Source organism: Passer domesticus, chromosome 7 (assembly GCF_036417665.1).
Source record: "Passer domesticus isolate bPasDom1 chromosome 7, bPasDom1.hap1, whole genome shotgun sequence".
In the NCBI taxonomy this organism is placed as follows: domain Eukaryota; kingdom Metazoa; phylum Chordata; class Aves; order Passeriformes; family Passeridae; genus Passer; species Passer domesticus.
This window is the reverse complement of record NC_087480.1, coordinates 15,192,120-15,217,350: the sequence shown is the minus strand read 5'-3', so window position 1 is coordinate 15,217,350 and position 25,231 is coordinate 15,192,120. Positions and strand designations below refer to the sequence as shown.

Here is a 25,231-nt window from a genome sequence, read left to right as displayed (position 1 = left end):
GCTGGGGTCATGCACTGACAGCTCTGGTCCATGGCCAGCAGCTGGCCATGGAGGCTACACCTATCCTGTTCAGCTCAGCTCTGTTCCCTTGCCACGCTCAGATAAACAACTGCTGCAGCATTGTGTGTTTGATAGGAAAAGAGGGAAGTTTTTCAAGGGGCTGTGGTGTTCCAGCAAGGAGGAGTGGAGTGTGCCAAAGGAAGGAGCTGGCTGGTACCTGGTCACACGTAGCCAAGGTGGGGGTGCTGCTTCTGCAGCTGAAGGAGAAGCATTTTGCTCACACTCCCAAGCAGGCCAGGAACCAGGACCAACGTTTTCCTGATCCATGCTGCTGATGCTTTCCCTCCACTGGGGCTAGGCCAGCTTGTACTGGGCCAAGCTGGTGCCTGGGCAGTAAAATGCCAGGACAACTGGTGCTGGGTAGTACCAGCTGAGTCAGTACTGGTGCTGAAACAGTGACACCAGTGCAAGCATGACTGGTGCTGGGACAGCTGCCACCAGGCTTGGCTAGACAGTGCTGGGACTGACTGCTGAAATACCAGCCCAGGGAGGGCTGGGCAGGGAGCAGGCAGCTGCGGGTACTGCCCCCTGTCAGGGGTAGCACTGGTTAACCACAGCAGGCCAGCTGCCTGCCAGCCAGCTTGGCAGGCTCCCTGCTGTCCCTGCAACAGCAGCTCTGTCCCCTGCAGGGCTGGGATGAGCCACAGCAGCCAGCTCCCCACGGGGCTCACTGCTCGTGAAGCCAGCAGTGCACCTGCAGTGCTGGGCAGCCTGGGGTGGCTCCCAGCCTGCTGCCAGCAGCAGCACCCTCAGCTCCCACCACCACCCTGTGCTGGCCAGGAAAGGGACAGGGCAGTGACAGCACGGCTCTGGCTGGGGGTGAGGGGCTGCCTGTCCCAGGCTCCCTTTTACTCATCTCTACACCTGCACTAAGGGCTGGCCTGGCAGGGGCTGGGGGCAGCTGCCACACACTCTCACTCACAGACAAGTATCAGCCACACCAGAAGATGAAAGGCTCCATGCTTTCTCAAGCCTGGCCAGAAACAAGCAGAGCTTCTGGCAAGGCCAGGAGAGACTGCAGGCAGTCACACACAGCATGCCACAAGTCTGGCAATTTCAGTGCTTGTGTCCCAGTCCTGGTGGCCCCTGCATCCTTCATGGGCTTGGGCCAGGATATTCCTCCCTATTGCTCTGTGGCTGCAAGAACTGCCAGAGTACAGACTGCCTCACCTCTGCAGGAACCTTCCAGGATATCCTGCACAGGGGAGCTGGGACACTGACTGTACTGGGGGTTAGCCAGGGCAGGATGCAGGCACATGTCCAAAGCAGTAACTGAGTTCCTTGTAAAGCCTGTAGCAGAAAGAAGTGCTGGCAGGTGCAGCCAGGACTGCTTTTGTAACAGCTGAGCCATTCCCAAGCTGCATGGTGGCAGGAATGGTGTGTCCTAGCCCATGGACAATGGTACTGCCACAGCTCCTACAACCCACCCAGTCAGTCAGGCCTCTGGCTGCTGCTCTTACCACAGCTCTGAAGGGGAAATAACAGCACAAGAGCTGAGGACAGCTCAGGAGAAGGCAGTGTGCACCCACCACCTCCCTGTGCCCCAGCCCTCCTTCCTCACACACCAGCTCCACCACAAAGGACACATGCACAGGGGAGCAGCCTTCCCCACTGTGCTCCCACACGTGGGCCCATCACCGGTGGCACACAGGTATTCATCACCCAGCAGGGGCTGGAGGCAAAGCACGACTGTGGCCAGAAACCCAGCTGAGCAGAAAAGCTGTTTTTGCATTGGCTTCATCTACTGCTGCTCTGCAGGCAACTACACATAGGCCAAAATAGTTATGGTGACAAGCTGGGACAGCTACAAGGTCTCCAAGACTGCAAGAAGGGTGCAAACACAATGCATGGAAACCACAGAACACAGCAGGACTCTTGGTGACTACTGAAGAGTGTCACACTCATCAAAAACAACCCTGAGCCAAGGCATTCAGGTCCCATTTTGTTCTCCTTGGCAATGCTTAAATGGAACAGGCCAATGCTCAAAGAGGTTAAAAAAGTATTGATGGCTACTGGGCAAATGCATGGTCCCCTGTTGTGAGGGAAGTTTTGAACACATTCACTTTGACCCAATCAGCTGCAAAATCTTGGGCATTTTGTGTCTCCAACAGCACCCATCATTATATGCCTGCAAGAAGCCCTAAGTACCCAAGGAACAGATGGGGTGCAGAGTTCTCCTAAGGATCTCCTCTTAATTTTTGTAAATTTTGAAGCAGGACCCTTAAGAGCCCCTTAGTTATTCTATAGAATAACTAAGAGCCCCGCAGCCAGAGCCCCTATATTATTACTACAGTAATTTGCATTAACTGTAGTGAAAAACAGAATTAAAATATAATATACTGAGTATCCAAAGCTTTGAATGAAAATTTTCTGGCTGTACACATATTGTGCAATTTCACAAATGAGTCTTTACCCTCAGCAGTGTTAGAACATCCCTAACTTGCCCTCTGTGTGTCTAACCTGGCCAGTGGAATCCACAATCTACACTCCTTCCCTTGTTTCTCTCTCATCTCCTTACCTGCCACCACTGCTGCTGACACACAAAGATATTTGAATGTAGCTATACAAATCAGAGTCACCTTTAGCACTGAGGTCTAGAAAGGCAAGAAATGAAAGGACTGAAATAACTCTAGACTAGTTCTGCAGGATTTAAAACTCCCCAGGGTCAGTTTTAGGGCTTGGCACCCCATGGATCCCCATGCACTGCCAGCAAGTTGTAACAAGGGGCTCTATACACAGCAGAGCTCAGCAGAGACTTTGTGGTGGTCACACTGAAACCCTTCTGCCTCTGGCCAACTGAGGGGCATTCACTGAGGGGAACCCCTAAGAGGTGAGGATCACTGAGGAAAGAAGACAAGGGCAAGGAAAAATAGCTGGCCCTTGCCATGAGAACAGAACAAACTGGATGAGACACAGAGCAGAGGATTACAGGTTTTTATTTTTCAAACATTCCCCCCTAAGTCTAGCACATTCTACAGTCTTGCTAGCACAGATGGTAACAAAGCCTGTAATGGTTCAGAAGTTACACTGCTACAGAGAGCAAACAAAAGCAGAGATTTATTTAAAAAAATATTGTGAGAAATGGGTGGAAGAGTGCACAGGGGACGTGGTGGAAACTATGTCAGGTAGTGGTGCCCTGTGTGCAGCAGACATCTGTGCTAGCAATGCAGAAACCTTTCCTGGGATTGCACCAGGTGAAGACGCCACTGTGCTGGGAGCACCATTTCACAGAACCACCCCAGTGCCCTATGAAGACAGCTGCTTTCAGGACCAGTAACCTATCTTCTACACAGCCAAACCTCTCAGACACCCTGGGGAACCCCTCACCACCAGTCCCACACCACTGCCCTTCTGAAAAGCAACGAGGGCTCTGCTTTTGTGTCCAGAACATCCCCTTCTACCACACAGCATAACTCTGCCTCAGCCAAAGAACCATAAATGCAACACTGTCAGCTCTTACACCTTCAGCTTCTGCTGCCTCTTCTCCCTGCTTTACACCACAGTACTGGGAGTGATTTTGATTCCATCAGATACTGCTTTCCATCAGCTACAGACACATCAGGTGCAGGGAAAGACACACAGGCCAGTGAAGAGAGGGGATCCCCATTCTGAAGGTCAGGTAAGTGTGGTGATGGTTAGCTCATGCTCCAAGCCTTCACATGGGCAGACCTTTCAGGCTTAAAGTCACCTCTTGCTTGCTTGCTTTTCCCCACATTAATTAGAACATGTTTTTCATTAGACATGCAACTGAGGCAAGCCCTAAGCTATTCCCATTTATGCTCATGTCCCAAAGTTGATTGATTTGCTTTGGGTTTTTTTGTTTTTTTTTAAATAATGGATCCAAACTTTCACATTTTGGTGACAGTCCAGGACACCACTCCCAAGGCACTCCTACCCATGGCACCAGACACAGGTTACTCAATCCTGGAGCAAGGCTAGCCCTGAAGCATTTAAACGTGGCTATAAATAAGCAACTAAGTAAGAAAATTAACAAATTCTTATCTACATAAAAGCTTTCTAGGTATTTCTTTTGGAAAAGCTGATTAGTGCTACTTGCTTCTATTATGACTCTTGTTTATGAATACACCCAGGCTCTGGAATGCTTCATTCCTCTCATCAGGATGATCTGAGTGCTGTTTTTAAAGCAGCACAGGATAGGGATGACATGGTTTTAGACATACCAGCAAGGAAAATTAAGAACTCCCAGAAGCTTCCAATTTTCCAAGCTCACACATGAAGCTGGAAGTACATGCTTGGAAGTAAAATATGCTTAAATTATAAAGAAAGTTCAAGCAAATTGCTAAACCCAAGTGTAAATAAAAGCAACAAGTCTGCCTCCTACTAAGCTCTGTGGGCCTAGTTACCCGAATCCTTTGTGGCCCTGAGCTGCATGGTGGCTTCAGTGCTGTGTAAGATGGCACTTGATCTTCTGAAGATGGAGAAACGTGTTGCCTGAGCTCAGGGAGGACAAGGAACACAGCACAAAGTAATGCTTTGTGCCAAGAGTCCCCTGCCCACTCCCCTCAGGCACTTATCCAGGAGCACCACTCCCCATGTCACTGGCCCCATCCCTTCTCGCCCCACTCACAGCTGCTCTCAAAATCCCCAATCCTTCATCAGAGCAAAAACTAGCCCAAAGTATGGGGGCTGTGGTGCTAATGCAGCATGAAGAGCCATCAAGACATTATCCAGGCTCCAGCAGCAGCAGCAAGTAGCTTTGGGCAAGAATACAAAAAACTGGACAAGTACTGAGCAACCCCCTGCCAGGTACAGCCTTTCTGCAAGCAGCAGTTTAGGAACTTCAGTCTCCTGTGTCCTGTGAGAAAGTATCTCAGGCTAAAAAATTCAAGGTTTATGAAAATGAAGTGTCTGTAGAACTCCCAAATTCTCTGCATCCCTGCCCTCTGTGCCCACAATACAAGCTATCCTGCTAAACATACAAAAAAGAAGATAAGTTGCTTGCTTGAGCTGCAATGTTACATTCATGGTTTATCAAGCACTCCACGAGTCTTCTGAACACCATTCTCAGCACTACTCCCCTCTCAAGCTTCTTCAACCACTGCCAGCTCCTGCTGTGCTGAAGAAACACAGAGCACCTGGTACAGACTGCTGCAAGGCAGAAATGCCACTGCCAGGAACCTGGTACAGCAGGACTCCAGCCAGAGGTGCCCCTGTCTCCAGTGCTATCTCCAGAAGTATGGCCAGGGGAATATGAGAAAAAAAAATAGGTATGTACTCTATTCCTTACTCAAAGGACAGGGTCTTCTCTGAACTCACACTGGAGCACTAACCATGATGAGCCCTGGTGCTGCACCTCCTTCAGCAGGACCAGCTCAAGGACATGAAGAGCTGAGATTATGCCAGATCTCCCTGGGTGCTCCCTGAGTGCCCAGGGCCAGGCTCTCTGCAGACAGAGATCAGGCCAGCTCCCCATGCTGTCACAGCTAAGGGACACTTTGCAACAGCCTGAAGACAGCACCCCTTTCCCACAGACCAACCCAGCCAGAAACAGCTCACGTGGATTTCTGGTCTGAGCACTGGTTACTAATACTGTCTTTTCTATTGCTTTGGGTTCCATTTTCATGGGAAACGAGCCAGAGACTCACATTTAACACGACCACACATACTGGTGTCCTGCCCTTTGATACATGGCTGTGAATCATGGGCAGCCATTCAACTTACTCTACATCAATGGATCAAGTTCCCTTCAGGACCCAAGCTAACAAGGTAGCAAACTATGTGCCAAATAACATAAATCTCTCCAGTCTGTTCACTGCAGCTCAGAATGGCTGATTCTTACATGTGGCACCTGCCAGCAAGTGTTGTGAAATGATATCTATCCACTCGTGTAATGAATTAACTCCAGTGAGAATGCTCATCCATGCCTCAAGTGTGCAAACCCCGGGATCTCTGTTTAGGAGCTGTCTTTTTGTTTATTTGTTACAACAAGGTGTGGCCAGACATGCAGATTGTGGGTAAATTTGAAACATCACTGGGAGGTCTGCCATGAAGGCAGCCTTCAAAACAAAGGTTATCAAACTATTCAAGGCTTTGATGGCATAGCATGCTGTAGATAAGACTTTTGAAGACTCCTTGTTGGAGGTAACCAGGCAATCACTCCTGTTCCAATCTCCACTCAAATGAAAATGAAAACAGAGCAGACAAGCTGGTGAAACAGTGTGGCTCATTGCACTGCATAATACAAACTTTTTGAACTGAAGCCACCTTCAAAAAGGACCGGAGAATCTTTCTGCCAGACCAAACCTACCAGAACACCATGAAAGCACCATGTCTCCCACAGATCCTGCCACTGCAAGCACCAAACAGTGATAGGAACATGCCGCTAATGCTCTGAATTTATCTTTTGACCCCTAATTTCTGTTCTGCAAGAATACAGAGACAGAGCAGGATCCCAGGTGGACCCCTGAGGGTGAGCCTACAGGCTTCAAGTTCCCCAACAGTAGCAGAAGCTTCAGCAAGAAAACAAAACCCATCAGAAACCAAAGTGAGCTACCAAATACAACTGATCATGCCCTCGGGAAGGGCTACGCAGAGTGTCAGCAGATCCAGCCCAATCCAGTCCACACCACCTCCTTAGCAGACTAGGGAATCTGTCCTGGGGATCAGCTGCAGGCCAGCTACTCAGGGATCAGCTGAGCACTGTTAATGATTAGCATTCCCTCCATTGTGCTCTGGGCTTGGCAGGAATGCCCTGCCAGGCACCTTCCCTCTGCCTCTTCTGGGGAGAGCAGCCATTCCCCAGTTACACTGCCACGCCCTTCCCACTCTTCCAACAACATTTTCAGCTTCTTAGCCCAAAATGCCTTAGGTCTGCCCCCTCCCATACTGTAGTGTTGTCTGGTATGAAGGGGACAGATGCAGCAAATGTGTTTTGTTTCTTTTTATCCAATAATCTCGTTTTTCAATTAAAATATATAATATATTTTTAAAAAGGTTTAGAAAAGCTTCTATGTAATTTGCACCTACTTTTACATATAGATTACAATAATGTACAACTCTTCCCCACAGTGGTTTGAAACCACAGGGACCTGCCAATTCCTTCCCCTCAATCATACACATCATCAAACATCAGGTGTGTTTGTTCCTAATACAGCTCTGAAAAAGAGTCTGTCACTGTTGCCTTCTCAGACAGAGAGAGGCATAATAGGGACACACATTACATTGGCTTCATGTTCACTGTAGAAAGTTCCCAGATTAGTAAAAAAATATTTCATCTATAGAAAATGCCCTTCTGAAAAGCAACCAGGGCTCTGTTAAGGCCACACCCAGGCTTTCCATTTTGCTGCTGTAGCAAGACAGATCAAAAACAAACCCAAACCAATGTTTTTATGTCCCAGAAAGCAGCTACTAGCACCTGTGCTTATTTTACAGCAGCCTGGTGTATCAGGAAAGTGCTGAGAACAGCATAGGGACTTCTCAAAACATGCTTCTGATTCAATGGGGCTCAGTTGGCACAGTGAAAAACTCAGTGTCCTCCCATTCCACCCAGGGGGACAACTGGAAGCCTTCTATACCACGACAACCACCCTCCCCTGCAGAATGCTGATGGATGCTCCAGTGATGGGCACACTGAAACCAACCCCTGAAACAGCACACCCTTCTCCCACACGGCTCCTACCAACAAGCTCCCACCAATTCCTCTGCCAGTCTGTGGGATACCAAGTGCACATCTGGTGGCTTAATCAGAAAGTCCAACTACTTTGCCCCATGGGGCAAGCCAAGCGAGAGCAGAGCCAGCCCTCCACCAGTCCGAGGCACTGGGAGACTCTGCCGTAGCAGAGAGAGGACAGCCAGTGAGAGATTCCTCCAGCAAACCCAACTCATCACACAGGAAAACACTATTGCCTGGCACAGAGTCTTCTGGCCGAGGTTTTTACCAGGGCTCCTCTTTGGACATGGGTTTCTCCAGGTGGTCCAAGGCAGGGTCAGGTTTGTAGGAAGAGCCATGGCACATAACAGGATTACTATTTTTAAACTCTTCCTGTTGCAGCCAGGTGCAGGTTGCCCCTTCTTCCCAGATGGGCAGCTCCTTCTGCCCAAGGCATGGTGTGCAGGGAAACTGAATCCAACGTGCTCCATTCTCTTCTCTGTTGGGGTGGGAAGTGAAGTCAGAACCCAATGTTCAAAACCTGAAGGACACTAGGAAGAAGAAAAATAAGAGTGACTGGTTAGAGCTCCGCTTCAGTGGGAATCCTGGATGCATAGATAAGGAGTTAATTACTACCAATCTGCCCCTGCAGAACAAACAGACCACAAGAAATCTTGATCAACAGAGCGTCAAGTGGAGGATGCAATTGCTCAGCTCCAACCTTCAGAGTAGGACTGAGACAGAAAAGTCAGCAGTAAGTATTTCTCCTGCAAGCTGACAGCACCAACAAGGCTCTGCAAGATAAGGAAGTTTAAAGAAGGACTTTGCTAACACCAGAGGCATTGCAGGAAAGCAGCAAGGAAGAGGAAAATTACTCTTCATCTTAAACAACCACAAATACCAGCTGGTAGGGAAAAGACTGTAAAAGATGCTTTTAAAGATCACATACAAACTGTTTATGCTCACTCAGAGAAATCCTGTCTCCACCCTCCAAAAAATTAAACATTCTTAGGGTATCTCAATCCCCCAAAAGTCTGAAGATCTCTTCTCAGGTCTTCTGGCTCACCTCAATAAAGCTGTCACAACTCATTCAAACAAGCCTTGGAATAAGTCTAAGCTGACTTAGGACACTGACATAAAACGACCACTGTAGGTATATGATCCACCTTGAAAGGCAAAACAGTGAGATAAATGTAAGGCATCCCATCAGCTGCATTCAGTAACAGTGAGCATGAAATAAACCTGTGAAAAGGAAAAAAAAAAACCAAAAAACTACAAGAGGGAATCAGCCCCGAATAAGAAAAGACAGTAAGTTAAAACAGAAGCCAGAGCAATGGGCTGCTTTGGGAAATTGCAAGCTTATGAGGGTTTTATTTATTTATGTTCTGTCAGACAAAAATCCAATGTTTGGAGCAAAGGGAATTTGACAGAGCAAGAAAAGCATGAATCCAGACCAAACTGGGCAAGGGATAAAGAGTTCTCCAGACTCGGAAGCTATAGGGAATCTAACCGAATAACTAACAATAATTAACTAATATCCACCAAAAGAGTAAATGGATTTTACACTCACCAATGAGACAAAAACTATAGCAGTTTACAAAAAAGGCAGTTCTATTTCTGTGCTGTCTTCCTCTGTGGCTAATAGCTCAGTTTGTGGGTGCTGCATCAGTGCTGGGCAGAGACAAAGTTTCAATGTTTGATCTCTAATGTCCATGCAAAGAAACACAGGCAGGGTTCAAACAGACTCCTGGTGAATCTGTGGACAAGCTCTTTGGCATTAACTTGCAAGAAGAGGATAAAATCATGGGAGCTTTGAGCACCAAGGTAACACCAACAAGTTCCTATCTTCCTAAATGCTGCAGATAAGACTAAGTACTCTTTCCTAAAGATATCCTCTTGTCTACAAAGAGAAATATTTCCCCAGTTCACTTTCATTCTGGCTGCTCAAATCAGAATGTGATCGCTGTGATTAACTGATAAACAGTTTTTGCTCAGCATTATACCCATAACTGACCCAGAAGGCCAAGAGTAGGCCCACAGGAACTACTGAGAACAGCTTTATGTTACTGATCACTTCAGAACAGCTTTTGCCAATATGAATTTAACACAGAGAAAAGCAGAGTAATAGGAAGGATATGAAAGGAAAAATGCCTGCCACACAAGAGTAATATACAGCTTTCCCTGAACAGTGATTTGCAAACAGGGATCCTAGGAACTCACCGCAGTAAGGGACAACTGACAGAGCCTGAACCTCCTCACAGACACTGATGCCTGCAGCTCACCTGGCTTTGTAACTTGTTGAGAAAACATTCTGCCTTCTTTCCCAGGAACACTCCTATTTCTCTCCACATGTGTCCTGCTCCCCCTTTGCTAGAAACCTGATTCACCTCTGTCTGGGCAGCATTTTGCACAATACCTGCTCTCCTTTGGGGAAAAAGCTCCCCTTCATCTCACTCCATGAACTCTAGAATATAGGCAAACAGAAAAGCTTTGCAAAACTCAAAAAGGCAAACATAATGTAAGGACAGAATAAAAGGCTTGAAGCAAAGCACACTGCCAGGGTGTGGCCTCTCCTGGGGCAGCACTGCTGTGACCAGAGCACCCAGAGGCACGTGGCAGCTACGCTTGCTGCTCAAACACAATGGTGGTTCAGAACTTGCTCCAGATCTCACTCCTTCATGCCCAGCACATTTCCCAGAAAGTATCACGTGTGGAACAAAGAAAACCCAGAAGTTTTAACATCAGTAGCTCCTCTGTTTTGATTAAGAAATTCACATAGAATATAAAATGGAACAAGAACATAACCCTGCTTTCAAGAGCTCCTATTCTCCCTCTAAAGCACTTGATTATATATACATTTTCAACAGTACTAGACCCTACCCTTTGATAAATAATTCTTCAGCTTCTCTGCTTTACACTCCTAAAAAATAATCTATACCTGGTATGCTTTACAAAGAGGTCTTGTCTACCTGGCCCAGGAGTACAGGACAGCCTGCATATGTTTTGAAAACACTTCTGTGAAAAAAATTTCATCCCTAAAAAGTCCACAAATATAATGGCCTGCCCTAGCATGGCATAAAAACAAAAAAGCAAACCCTAACAAACAAACAAAACCAACACAAAAGCTCAGAACAATATCCAATGGAAACACTGCTCAAACACAGCCTCTGTCACTAACTTACAAACAGTCCTAACACAGAAGGATACCACAGCTTGTCAACCAAATTTCGAAACTGAAATTTGTAATCGAAACCGAGTTTCTGTATGTCACCTGAAGATAAGATCTTTAAATCAAGACACTCAGTAATTCAGCAAACGCACAGTTAACACACATCACTATACAAAGTCCCATAAGAAAACAGAAAAGCTTCACTGATCCTCCTCTCCCTACAATAAAGAGATCTGTTAGGTACAAACAGAAGAACACTACCAAGAAATTACATCCTAAGCAGCGGGATGTGATTTGGAATAAGAGGAAGTTAAATTGTGTTTAAAACCTCAATAAATATAATATGTTCACCCAGTTTAAGTAACACCAGCTCAAAGGACAGCATTTTACTCTGTCTAGACCCACGGCACTTGTAGAGAATGGCTGCATTGATAGAGGTCACCTGGCCCAAACCACCTCCAAGTGACTCAGGGGCGTAGGAAAGAGAGTATTAAGGTCAAGTAGATGATAATTTCTGTCCCCATGATTTTGATGCTCAAGGGCTTCCCAGAATGAAGCAGTATCTGCAGTTTGCCCTTACTTCTGCCTGCTCAGCTGGACAGTATTAGCAGCTGAATTTGCAACACTAACAAATACCATATCTGCCTCCTAAAAAGGAAATATTTTTGGCAAGGCTTCCACTTTCCAACCAATATCCAGCCTATGCTGCAGTCTGTCCACTTTCCATCAGCTAACTGAGTTCCAAGTATGAAGCAGGCCTTCAGCTCCAGCCCCCTAATTCTTCCACTGCCCCTGGTTTAATGTTTCAAGTCAAGGTGTCACTGCCTCAAAAAATAAGATATATTTTAAAGTCTTGTTGTCACATACACTATTTGCCAAATTGACTCTACTTGTGCAAACATGAAAATTACTGAAGAGGCAGTTTTGCAGTACATGGGATAGCACTAACACAGCCTTCTTCCTTCCACTCCATGCACACTGCAGACTCCTGTTTCCTATTCTAATAATGGGAAACAATTCAGCAGCTCATGTTGGTGAGCCAACTTACCTGACTTTGCAGACACTACCCCAGGTAAGGGCAGGGCAGAAGGTGTGATAAGAGTGACTGTGACTTGCTACACACAGACCAAAGCAGACAGCCATGACATGGACATGCTTTGCTACTACACATCCTAGAGAATTCTGCAGGGATAATAATAATCTGGGTAGAAACACAGTGTGTGCTTGGCTCTGTTCAACCATTCTGTATATACTGGTGGATGTCTTTATTTATGGAATCAGCACATGCTCTCATGTCAACTGTAGAGCTGTAGGCACTGCCTGATGTCCTGGGATGGAATCATTGTGGGTGACAGGAGACAACAGGAGTTTCATTCAGGTTGCTGTTCTATTCCGTAAAGGAGCTGACTACCTGGTAAGTAAGTTAAATCCACCTACCTTTAAACAGCTTTTTCTCCTCCTAAAAGGGAACATGACTTTTCCAAAACCTTTTTACTGTGTTTTCAAAGAGGTTCCTTTAACTGCTGCAGAGTTGGGCAAAGGAACCATCCTAGACAGGGTTGTTTGTAGCATTTTACATAACTACACCTACCTTTTTGTGCTCCTGAAGTTAACTTGGTACCCAGGTATGGTTGGAGGCCTGTGAGGTGCTGGGATAGCTGGGAGTAGGCAGAATAGGTTCAAAATTAAAGTCCAGTCCTCCATCCATGAGTTCACTGTTGATTATGTAATCCATATCACATTCAAGGTTCTCCATGTACATGTCAATGTCCAGGTCAGTGGGCAGCCTGTCCTGGTTCAACCCCAAGGGAGCAGGGCTGGCAGATGAAAGGAGCACTGGACTGCCCAGCTGCACTGACTGGGCAGTTGTTGCAGAAACTGGAGCCTTCAAACTGGTGATGCTGGCAGTGTTTTGAGGAGATGTCACTATGGGAAGCGTTGATGGCAAAACACTGGCACCGACTGGTTCTGCCTGCTGCTCTGCAGGCTTTCCTCGTTGATTGACTGAGCTCATCTTACTCTGGGCACCTTGTCCACCCAGAAGCAGAAGAGTTCGGCTGCTCATCCTGTTACCAGTCTGTGGGAGAACTGGATCCACCTGAGTCATCATAACATCCCTTGGAGGCGGAGAGCTGGGTGTCAGAAGAGCTTCCAAGGTCTGAGGGGCAGAGAAATGGCTGACAGAACTTTGCAGTGAAATATCAACAGGGTTAAACAGGGAGTTGCCAAAAGTCTGACCAGCTGCATTTGGGCTCTGCAAGGAAAAGCTGGAATCTCTCTGGATCTGACCACTGGAGGCAGATTGCTGGGTGGATAGCACAGATGAGCTGGGAGACATCAAGTTTAACCCATCGATGAGCTCGAGCTCCTCAGTCACAGTTGGTGGAACATTGCTGGATGCACTGGAGTACACGAGAGAAGGAAGCAGCTCTTCATCATGGAGGTCATCCTGCTCTGTCAGGATGGGAGAAAGCCTGGCACTGATGGTGCTTGCATTGGAACTGGTTCGAGGCCGGAAGGTGTTCCACACATCTGAGTCCTCATTGCTTCTTGAGGATGGGCTCCCAGGCCACTTAGGAAATTGGGAGCCAGGACTGTCAGCAGAGGATTCTGGAGCAGACTGGAGAGGAGGCTTCTTCCTGGATGCTTTACCTCTGACTTTTGCAAGCTTGCTGCTGTTGTCCATGGAGGCAGCTCTTCTCCTTGGTGCTTTTCCACTTTTGCCACCCTCAGGATTGAGCATCCACCAAGAGCTCTTCCCTGTGGCTTCATTATGGACTTTAATAAACTTGCTGTGCAGGGACAAGTTATGTCGAATAGAGTTCTGAAAAAAAAGAAACAAAACCCACAGAATGTGAGGACCTGTCAGTTGACACACCTCCCACCTAGAAACCTCACAAGCTTAAACACATTCAGACAGTATGCAGAGAAGAAAGTTATAACAAAAAGCTACCCATAAAAACCTGCTATTTCTGTCTGAACATGCTTTGCAGCACTAGCAAGCAGTGCCATGTTTCACTGCAATATCAAGGGTGAAGCTACCATGACAACTAGCAGCTTTCAGCTAGCAAAATACTAACACAAAAGAACTATAAAGATCATATAGGATCTGCAAAAAAAGGTATATCACAGAGCAAGTAAACAAGTTCTAAAATACAACCTGCAATTTCAACATGAGCCCACCTGAATTTAAGCTACTGCTGTTCCCACACATTTGTCAACCCCTTTACGGAGAATAAGCCTGGCTAATCTTTTTTATGTTTATATGGCCACTTTTCAGTCAGATTCAAGCAGAGCATAACAGTGAATCCAACAGACTGGGTGAAGAGAAATGGCAAAATGCTTCTATTTAGTGCACCCAGTAACATTTCCACCCCAAAATTGGAGAAATGAGAGAGAAACTTCAAGGAACAAGAGTCCTAGAATCCTGGAGACTGCCAGGCTCCCTCTGCAAGGAGGCTGTGTGCTTTCCTTGGTGCATGTTCCTGACAGGGTAAGATGTTCAGTGGATACTGCACTCCCACACAGTACATGCCAGTTTTAGCCTCTCCTGTCTTTTGCTGGGTAAGACACACATTCCTTGCCTCTCCCAGCTCCCTCCTTTTGGTTTAGCTTTGCTGAAAACTGCAAGCTAACATGTCTGTACACCATCATCAGATTTTCCTCCTGCAACTGATAAACTCCCCAGTATTTTAGAATCAGGAAGCAACGATCTCATTGTTTGAACAGATCCTCCATAAACTCCCCTTGAGGCCCATGAATTTATTTGATACCTGCACTTAATTTCTTCAGATGGCCAAATTACAAATGATTAAAAGGTGGTGCATTGGAAACACAACAGGGGTCCAAGAACATAATCTTTTTCATATTAACTAAATTATATAACAACCTTCAGTTTTCATGCATACTCTCTTAATTCTGAACAAATTAACTGTGCTTTTATCATCTTTTTCCACCAACTCTCAACACAGTTCTTTCCTGTCTGCTGCTTTCCCTCTCCCCACCCTTTTCCTCTCGGAAAAGTCCTCCCCATGCTAATTTTGGCCACCTCACCAAAAGTACTATCCTAGAAAAAAGTAGACACAGACAGATAAACAATATAGGCAAAGTGGAAAGATTTTATGGAGATTGAAGGAGATCTGACAATCATCCTGGCTTAGCTTTCATTTTAACCTTTGGCTGTTGAGGATTTGGAGAAGACTGGCTGCTTGCTGCAACTGGTATCAAAGAATACACGTTCTTAATTGGAGAGTGACTGCAAAGCCAGAGCCTGATGGAACATGTGTCAGTGATGCTCTTACACAGTTTTATTACTCGAGCTGTTCACAGTAATAGCTGTACAATAGTCCTGCCTGGCATCTTCTCTAAACAAAGCTTTCCTTTCCTTCAAGTGTTGAAACAAGTAACTCAAGATGTGCACTGTCTCCTGCAAGGCTGCTGCTTTCATTTCCAAAGAATCCCATCACTTTTCCCAGGTAAATGTGCATAGCTTTGAATGCACACTGCTGCAGCAATAAGAACCACTAAGCTGTCACTAATTCTTCATTTATTCTCCTGAAAGTAGCCTGTAAACTCACGATGGCATCTTGAGTATCCATAAGAGACAATTTGTGTAACTAATTTCTGGTTGAAAAGCAACTTGAAATAAGACATCTTGGAATAAGAATAGGATTCACATGAGCACAATGAAGCCTGGTACCATTTATAAAACAGTCCCAAATTGATTTTACATGTTACTGCTGAACTGACATAATGTCAAAGCTGTAGAAGCAGATAATTGCTGTACCACTCCTTCCTTCCTCATCTTCAAACTCTCATCCTTCCATAACACAAGCATCTGTGATGCTATAAGCCAGTTCAGAGAGCAAAGCAAACTGAAAAGCAGCCTTATCCTTCCTTGGAAACTACTTTTCCTGCCTCTTTTATCTCTGTTTTTTGAACTAGCTCACGGTGGGGGTCAAGCACCGAAAACTGAAGAGAACAGAATGCGTAGTTGGAGGCAGAGGAAAAAGAACATTTCTTTCAATAGGATTAGCTGTTATCTAAAGTGCAATGCAGCTCTCCTGCAGACTGTGGGAGGCAGCTGAGCACTGCAGCACAGTGCCCCCAGCCCGAACTCACCTGCAGGACCCAGCCTGCCTGGAGCCCAGAGTGTCCCAAACCCCACCTGACCCCTCACACCCACCAGCCAGGGTGCTGTGGGACAGCACAGAATGCACCTGCTAGGGATTCAATACACCTAACACATGGAGGGCACCCTCCAATCTCACTGAGAAAGCCAGGGACACATCAATTATGCTAAAATAATCACAGACCTGCAAGTCAGACCTGACAGAAGAGGAAATGACAGAGTTCAGTCACCCGGGCAACCCTGACATATTTCCTTTCTTGATGTTAAGCAACCCACACCAAAAACATACAGATGACATTAACTTTTTAGATACTCAACTTCAGCAGCATGGGAGGCTCCCAGCTGGTCTAAGCATCTGCAAAACACACGAGGTCTTGACTGTGCAACACTTTGATCATAGAGAAGCATGACCTGAAGGAAGAGGTGCAGGCAGGAATCCTGCAAATCCTTAGGAATATCTTCAGCTCCTACCTATGGGAGGACATTGTTATTTATTTAGGTATCTTATAGTGGTATTTATGGCTGCATGATAAGCACTGCCATAAAAAAAAAGCCAGCCTGTGTCTCTAAATCCATCGTAGATCAAAGATGATTCCTGCAAACCACATTCAGACAAAACCAGTCTGAAATTAAGGACAGATAGTATGCAAAAAAATCAAGTTTGGCTAGAGACATTTATTGTACACTGATGGGTGGACCATTCCCTAGGTCGTAACCACTGTGTCTTCAAACCAGAATATATGGACTAGCCACAGAAGTGTGGCTAGGAGCTTATGCAAACTATTCCCTAAATCTTAGTTACCAGAACATTAAGTCTTCTTTGATAAAATCTCCTGGCCACAGTAAAAGGACAGCAACACTTCTCACCATCAAAACAGGCCTGTCCCTGCAGCAATATTAGTGCTGCTGTGGATCCTGCCCAGCACAAACTGTGCTTTGGTCCCACATCAGGGAATTGCCACAGGAGCTGGTAGCACAACCAAGTCACCGTCCTGCCCAGTCAGCCTCATGGGCAACTGCCACAAGACCATGGCAAATGCTCAGGTGAAGTGACTACAGAAGGCTAAGGCCACTGACAACCTTTCCAGGGGACTCTACAGCTTTGTAGGTACAGCTGAGGCTCCTTACCATGAAAATGAAGTTTACAGGAGCAGGAGGAGACTCTTGTGCCCTGCCCAGCAGAGCTCATCCATGCAGTGGTGCACGGCCTGTCCCAGCAGAGCACTCAGGGCCAAGCACAAGCCATGCTCAGAAAGACAAGACAGAGCAGCTCCCTTCCAGGAGACACACTGGCTTCCTTCCTTTCCTGGCCATTCTCCCAGGAAACATCATGTAGTTTAAACTACAAACCACAGAGGATCAAATTTCTTAACAAAAAGTCTCTCTAAAGGATGACTGACAGAAGGAAAAAAAAAAAAAAAAGCAATCACTGCAGCTGCCTGTAATACACTCTCACTGCCTTGGAGGCATACAAAGAACTTGGTCTCATCCCAGTGCAGGGCCATGTCCCACGTGTTCCACTGCCAGGCCTATAATTGTGCCGAATTATCATTTGCCATGGCATTCTTGGGAGGCTGCAAGGGGAGAACACTCTGCCTGCTGTATTTGTCAGTGCCTGTCTCAGCCACTTGGCTCCAAAGGCTTCAGGAAAAAAGTCTTCCTTGTAGAGATCTGCACCAGCAAGTAAACAACTGCTCCAGAGCCAGGGAGTTGAAACACTTTCCCAGCAATCCCCTTCCAGAAGGCACACACAAGCACAGACGTCAAGCTCAGCAGACGGGGATCTCTATCTTAGGAAGAACATTTTCCTTTCTGTAATCTTTCAGTGGGAGGCCAGAAGAAGAAGATCATAACTCTCTAAAAAGCAAAGACTGAGGCGATTTGCAAGACAGGCAGGCATACACAACAAAAGCTGTTTAGGATTAGATAGAGCAGAAGAAACTTGTTGGAACAAGTAATACCAGCAGGTCAGGAACAGCCTTTTCTGAGGACTGCCTGGAAAACTGAGCTGTGCTGCAAGGAATAATCATTCAGCACAGCAGCTTTCCAGAAAAAAACTGGCAAGGAGCAGGGAAGAGTAGCAGCAAAATCTTCCAGTAATTTGACCGGCATTGTGTGAAGTAGATGAATTTTCACCAAAATATGAGATTTTCCCAATTTCTGAGAGGAACAACCACACTTAACAAGGCTACAAATAAAAAAAAAATTCTCATATTTCATGCTTCTTCAGTACACTACAACAAGAAGGGCTTATTGGTGTTGCTTTGAGCAGGGTTAACTGTATGTTGCTACATTGTGATCCTTGGCCCTCTTTACAGCTGAGTACTCACCAGTTTTCTTCCACCTGGAATATAGGACACCTGGTGACCCCACACCTGCCCTACTGTCCTACTTCTGTGCGCTGCCACCAGCCTTATTTTCCACACCCAGCACTCTGCCATTCTCCCATTCACAACACCTTGGCATGCCCAGCTGCCTTCCTCCCACCTCACCTACACCAGACCATTTAAGGACTACCAGGATTAAAAGGTAAAATACCCTGTTAGGAGAAAGATGATGGACAACATCCACCTCTGTTCACCAGGCTTCCAGGAATCCTCAGTACAGTATCTGAACAAGCCTCATTTAGCTTCTGTTTTTATTTCCCCCCTGCTTCAAGGAAACCCAGTTAGGCTGTCAGCAGCTGGGACAGGGAACATCACCCTGCAGCCAGGACTAGGCACATCACTAACACCACATGAATGCATTTGGGCCACATGAGGTGATGGCAAGAGTCCAGCAGTTTCTACCCACCCTCAGCTATCCAGGATTCCAACAGCCAGATCCTCCCTCCCCTTTGCAAGGCAGCAACTTCCAAGAAACCAAAATAAACCAAAACTAGCAGAGAGCAGCACCTACAAAACCATTAGAGAGCAGGTGGAATTCAATGACATACCAGTGATGACAGCAATGACATTGCTATTCCAATTCAGCTTAGAACACATACTTCTTCATTTTTGGTGTCAGAAGATTTAATGGGAATTGTATCCTTTCAGGCACGTGAACTTAGCCTGTAGTGTTTATTCCTTTCTCAACAGTCACAGAAAGCAGCCTTTCTTCACAGCCTGAGGTCAGTGGCTCTGTGTAGCAGAGACCCCCAGACTCCACACTGTGCCTCACCTATGCACAAACCTGCACCAGGCTGAAGGTTGGGCAGAATTACACTTTGCTCAGAGCCACAATGCTGAGCTCAAGTTTTATGTATCCTTTTGGTTTATGGCATCCATTCAGTTTTGGCTCAGTGAGGAAAGACAGGGACATATTCTGAATGTTTTCTCAAAGCACTTTCAGTAACTAAAGGTGGCCTACAAGGAATCAGGAGAGGAACCGAGGTTTACAAAGCTGTAGAGTGAAAGGACAAGGGTGAATAACTTCAAACTTGAGAGCAGGTTTGGACTGGATACTAAGCAGTTCTTCCCAGTGAGGGTGGTGAGGCCCTGGCACAGGCTGCCCAGAGAAGCCACGGCTGCCCCATCCTGGAATTGTCCAAGGCCAGGCTGGATGTGGCTTGAAGCAAACCTGGTCTATCAGAAGGCATCCCTGCCCACAGCAGGGACACAGAATGAGATGATCTTGAATGTCTTCCAACCATTCTGTAATCCTGTATCTTGTAATTATCATTACCAAAAGTCAAAGTAAGCCCAGCACTGCCACCAGATGTTCCTGTCCAGGTAAAGGGTTTCTTACTGAAATTAAAGAAAGTTCTCCTGACAATGATTTGGTTCCTTAGTGGTTCAAGTTAAGAACTTAAAGTTTTGACAAATCTGAGCAAAAAGAAATATTCTTAAAGGATACAGGGACATACCAGCAGCTATAAAGAAACAGCAAATGTGCCTATTTTAGGAACTTATCGTTGCTTATTTGCAGATCTGACTTCAGAAAAAAAGAAAAAAAAATTTGTCTGACTGAGAGTCAGCACACCAATAAACAAACTTTTCAACTTTGCCAAAACTAGTGTTCACATGATTTTTTATCTACTGAACTGGAATTTATTTGCAAGGCATAAAGATAGCCTGGCAGAATCTACCAGCCACAGCACAGCAGAAATAGTTCAGAAGATGGACAGGGTTCCTTTTGTCTGCTGGGCTATTCTCCTTCAAGAAGGAGCATCAGAGGGCCACAGGATGAGCTCCAACCTGAGTGAGGTCTGCATGTGCTCTACCAGGAGATCAGACAGCCACAGCTCTGGGAGAGGCTGGGGACTGCCAGAGCCAGCACTGAAAGCCAGTGAAGTGATTCTGTGACTGAGCTCTCAGCCAGGTCTCCTGATCCATCTGGTCAACATTTAATATCAGCTACATGCAATATGCACATAACCCAAGGCTGGAATGAAAGGCTTTTCAGGAAAATGCTGCCCACTTTAACAAAGATTAAGAGCTAGACATCTGTTTTAGATAAACAGAACACTTGGTAATTTTTAATTCATAATACAGCTCCTTGAGCTGTTGCATGTATATACACAAACACTACACATATATATCTGTATGAGGGTACATATGTTGTGTATACCCATGCACACATTTGAAATAAAAAGGGAGCACCAGGATGCAGAGGTGTGACATCAGCTTCCCATAATCAGTGTAATAGTGCAGAATCATTTGTTCTTTACGTTGCATACACAGATACACAGGAGACATGTGATTTTTGTTTCAGTGACATACTTTTGGAGGGTGAAAAGGATGGCTTTAAAGTTTATTCTGTCCCTAGAAAGGAAAAGACAAGAGCTTGGGGAAAACACACAGTTTGTTTCTCTAAGAAAGATGAGTCCTTCTTGCTCCTCACTGTGCCAAACGTGCTCATACTCATGGATGTAACAAGCACTGCAAACTGCTTCTCTGCAGGGTTTTTGCACTTTACCCCAAACCCTCAACACCCTCCCCTTTCAAGTAATCTCAAACCCAAAAGGAATTATCCTCTTACCCACAGATACCCAGACCATCCTGCAGAGCACCCAGGCAAGGATTATGAGGAAGCCCCAAACACACCCTACAAGGACACTTCTGCCTCGCAGGCTGGTTAATTCCTAACTTCAGCTGAGTTCCTGCAGGAAAGGACAGACTGCACACACAGCAAATCTGTCCTTCACAAGGTGCTCCAAGCACTTCAGGAACAGCCAGCTCCATCTTCCTCGAAAACAGATTCTTCCGGAATTCATGGAGGTCACACCCTGGCAGTCTGCAGCAGCTGCACTTCCCCCAATTGTACAGTGGAGTAGGACAGCTCTAAATTAATTATGGAACAACAATGAGTTTATGGGGTTTATATTAACTAAAGTAGATTAACAGTTTTTAAAGACATATTGCTTTCAATGACTTAATTAAAATTCTCTATTTAACTGCACTACACACAAATAAAATCTATTATCAGTTTGGCTCTGTCCAAATGAGACAGAAATGCCAGAACTCTAGACGTGTACCACCATCTTGACAGGCATCAAAATGCTACAGCCACCTTTAACAGCAGCTTCACATTTATTTCCTTTATGCAAAATTATTCACTCAACATTGAGAAATTACTAAAACTAAGACAACTCAATAAGTTTTTCTTTTATTTTACAAATTAAAAACCCCCAAAACACGCAAACAGAGCTTCACAGCTCTAAGAATAACAAAAAAAAAAAAAAAAAGCGCCCCAGACAGGTCCATTCCTCAAGTGAAGACACGTCTTTTGTTTATCCAGTTTGTCTTAAATATGCACTTATTAATTTTGCTCCAAGTCCACAAAAGTCAAATTGAACTGACTTGACTGACTTGCCATCTGCAAAACTGGAAATGTCTGACCTCTCTTCACCTAAGGGATCTGAATGCAAACAGACTAAGGCCAGAAAAACAAACAAAACCTCTTGCAAACCCATGTAACTGTGAGTTAACAGAAAGAAAGACTGAAAGCAAGTTCCATGGTCACACATCCTGCCAAGCTCTGCCAACAGGATTTTGCGAGTGAGCAGGAAAGAAAATGTATTGTATTTTTATCATGATTTTCTGCTTGCTGGTTAAACCAAGAGCTTTAAACTGCCCTAATCATAAGACAGTCTGGTTCCCACCACAGTTGTTGTTGTTCTGCCCGCCCTCATCTTTCTTGGCAAAAAGCTTTTTTCTTCTCCTTCTAAAGCCAGAATTAGTCTGTTCCCAGGCTGGAAAACCACACTAAAAAGTCAATCACAGAAAACCTACGACAGCATCTGACCAGGAATCTCATTCTCATGTATGCACAAATTTGCAAAGTGAACTTCTGGAATTTAAATCTACCTGTAAATGCCCCAAAAGTGACACGTTATTAAAACACAGAGTAACACCAAAGGCTGATGGTCCCATTACACGTGAATGGATGTAACAAAAGAACAGCCACAGTGGATTAAGCCAGAAGTGGGCTTATTCCAGCATCCAGTCCAGCAGGACATCCCACTATATTCCACCTTCACCACAGTATCTGGGGAGCATTTCAGAAAGCACACTGGGCTTTAATCTCAGGCACTGCTGCCAAACAGACACTCAGCCATATTCCTGACAAGAAAATGCACCAGTTCTGTTAAATTAACATGACTGCACTCAGGAGCAGCAGGACCAGGAGAGCAGCCCTAGCCTGAGGAAACAAGAACTGTCTTCCAGTAAGAACACCAAAAGCCAAGCACTGTCCCAAATCAGAACTCAGTATGCAGAATCTAACCTACATATACAAGTAAAAGAAAATAATCCATATTAGTTAAACTAGATGCACTCTCTAGGAACTGTCAGTAAGTGATAAATGGAAAGGTGATAAGTTTTGTATTGACGTGTGCCAGCCCAAGCTGTGACAGCTGCATCCCTCTCACGGTGTTTCTACCCTCTGGAGCAAATGTTTGCACTCACACCACCACGTGGTGTGACACTTCAGAGAGCTGAGCCAGCTGAAAGCCAACCACCAGAAACTGACGTTTATTTATTTATTTACTGTCTGAAATTAACTCTCTGTCCTCACCTACTGCTCAGTCAGACAAGCAGAGGAACACGTGGCTGGAGTCACGGAAGCCCAAAGCCCCAAAGCGTGCTGGCTGAACCTCCTGCAGAACTGCAGCATGGATGAACTGCTAATAAATACTGCAAACAAGAGTGTAATTCCAGTCTGCAGTGAGAGCAACAGATCGCACTCTTCAGAGTCCAGTCTCCATGGCATCCACCCCGATACATCAGGACAGGCTGAGGGGCTATTTTGCAAGCCAGCTCTCACATTTCCCTTTCTCTCTGCTAGAATTCTTTAGACTAAAGATAAGGGAGCACAAGGTCGCCACGGGCAGAGAACTGAAACAGTCTGGAGCTCTTTTAACCCAGCTCTGCACACACCTATTTCCAGAACGAGAGAAGACACTGCTGAGCCTTTAGAGCAAAATAGTGCTTTCCCTTTTCCAAACTCCAGCAGAACTTCCATCACGTTCCTGGAAACAGGACCCTCTGCCCCTTTTTTAAGGGACCTCGTGGCAAGCCAAGCCCGCCCGCTATGACACAGTTATTTATACGGAGCTTTAACGCCGTCACGTGACAAAGACCTGCGGCCCTGCGATTGCAAACCCGGGGCCGAGGCTTCACCCGCACAGACCCGGACACAGCCTGTTCAACGCGGCCCCTCTCCCCTGGAAAAGCTCCTAAACGCCAGCAGCGCGCGGGGCGGCCTGCCAGCGCCATGCCACAAGCAGCCGCACGCAGCCGAACCCTGGGCTGGCTCTGGGACCCCGGAGCCCTGGGCGGAGCTGACTGAGGCCGCGGTTCCGGCACCCGCGCTGGCACCGGCTGCAGGCGGGCATGGGCAGCAGGGCAGCGCGGGGCGGGCCGGGCCGGCCCCGGGAGGCGCCGCCGCTGCCGCTCCCCCCGGCCCGGCACAGACACACACAGGGGCTGTCCCCCCGCCGCGGGCCGCCACGCACCTTCCAGCCGGCGGAGCTGTTACTGTCACCCTTGTCCTTGAAGTAGGGCACGGAGCGCACCATCCACTCGTAGATCTGCGCCAGCGTGAGCCGCTTCTCGGGGGCGCTCTCGATAGCCTGGCTGATGAGCTCGGCGTAGGACTGGCTGCCCCAGGCATTGCGCCGGGAGCCGCCCTTCCGCGCCGCCGCGCCGCCCGCCCGCGCCCCCTCGGCCCGGCCGGGCCCCGCCGCCGCGCCGCCCGCGCCCTCCTCCGCCGCGCCGCCCGCGCCGCCCGCCTCCGCCTCGGGCCGCGGCAACGGCCAGGTGCAGGAGCGCGGGCGGCTCTGCGGCTCAAAGTCAGGGTCGATGTCCGGCGACGCCGCGGCCCCAGCCGGCTCCGCCATGGGCGCCGCCTCAGCCCCGCCGGGAGCGCCGGGCCCGCCACCCCTTTGTGCGCCCCGGGCCCGCTGCCGCCGCCGCGCCGCTCTGTTTACCAGGGAGCAGCGCCGCTCCCCGCGCCTGCGCGCGCGGGGCACGCCGGGAGCGGTAGTCCCGCCGGGGCGCTAGCAGGCAGCCGGACACAGCCCGCGGACTACAGTACCCAGCGCCCCCTGCAGCGGAGGGCGGGGCGTGCCCCACTACGGGTGAGCGTGGCAGGCGGTGCGCTGATGGGACTACAGCTCCCAGCGGGCATCGCGGCGGGCGACGCTTACATAACCTGCAAGGCCTAGTGCGGGTCTAGCCCCCCACGATGGCAGAGAGGGGACAGCGGCGCGGTGCCGGCAGCCCCGAGGCGGCCGCAGCTCCTCCGCCCGCCTCAGAGTGCGCCGCGGCACTCCGGGTCGCGCCGAGAGCGCTGCTGCCTTCGCCATCCCGTCACGGATGGGAGCCTATTTCCGGGACACTCCCTGGCGTAAGGCGTGATGGATCTGCGTCCCGATCTGCCCGTCAGAGTCGCGGCAACCATGTTCCGGGGCCTCGCGCTCCCCGCGCTGTACAGCGTCCGGGGCTGGCAACACTCCAGACGCTGTACGGCGCAGTGCCTGTGTAGGTTTCTTGGCCCCGCGCCCCGGTTTCCAGCCGGGCTGTGCCCTGTCCCGCGGGGCCCGGCCGGCACAGCTCCGGTGACGCGGAGCAATGGCGGGAGCAACCCTGCCATGCAGGTTCCGGGGCCGGCCGACCGAGCCCCGCGGGCTGAATACCCGCTGCGCTTATGCAGGGGGCGGCCGCACGGCGGCGCTGTCACGGCTGTGGCTAAGCGGCCCCGAACCCTGGATAACGACCGCTTTATGCAGGCGCTGTGCGGGCGCCGCGCTGCGATGTGCGGACGGGGTGGCTGCTGCGGG

At 47.7% G+C, this 25,231-nt stretch overlaps 1 protein-coding gene across 1 annotated transcript; it reads right to left on the bottom strand.

Annotated features, from left to right (window-relative positions):
- Positions 1-2,978: 2,978 nt before the first annotated feature.
- On the bottom strand, positions 2,979-24,419 carry FOXO4 (forkhead box O4). The gene is made up of 3 exons (XM_064427010.1): positions 23,906-24,419; positions 12,430-13,662; positions 2,979-8,220 (listed from the first exon to the last, which is right to left on the bottom strand). The coding sequence occupies exons 1-2, from the start codon at positions 24,287-24,289 to the stop codon at positions 12,448-12,450; spliced, it is 1,599 nt and encodes a 532-aa protein (XP_064283080.1). The 5' UTR covers positions 24,290-24,419; the 3' UTR covers positions 2,979-8,220; positions 12,430-12,447.
- Between the last annotated feature and the right edge of the window lie 812 nt (positions 24,420-25,231).

What these genes read in the sequence shown, in the direction of transcription:
- FOXO4 (XM_064427010.1), bottom strand. Translation starts at nt 24,289, where the DNA reads ATGGCGGAGCCGGCTGGGGCCGCGGCGTCGCCGGACATCGACCCTGAC. An exon ending in ACAGCTCCGCCGGCTGGAAG is followed by an intron (nt 13,663 to 23,905) that starts GTGCGTGGCGGC and finishes CTTTTTTTTCAG; the next exon opens with AACTCTATTCGACATAACTT.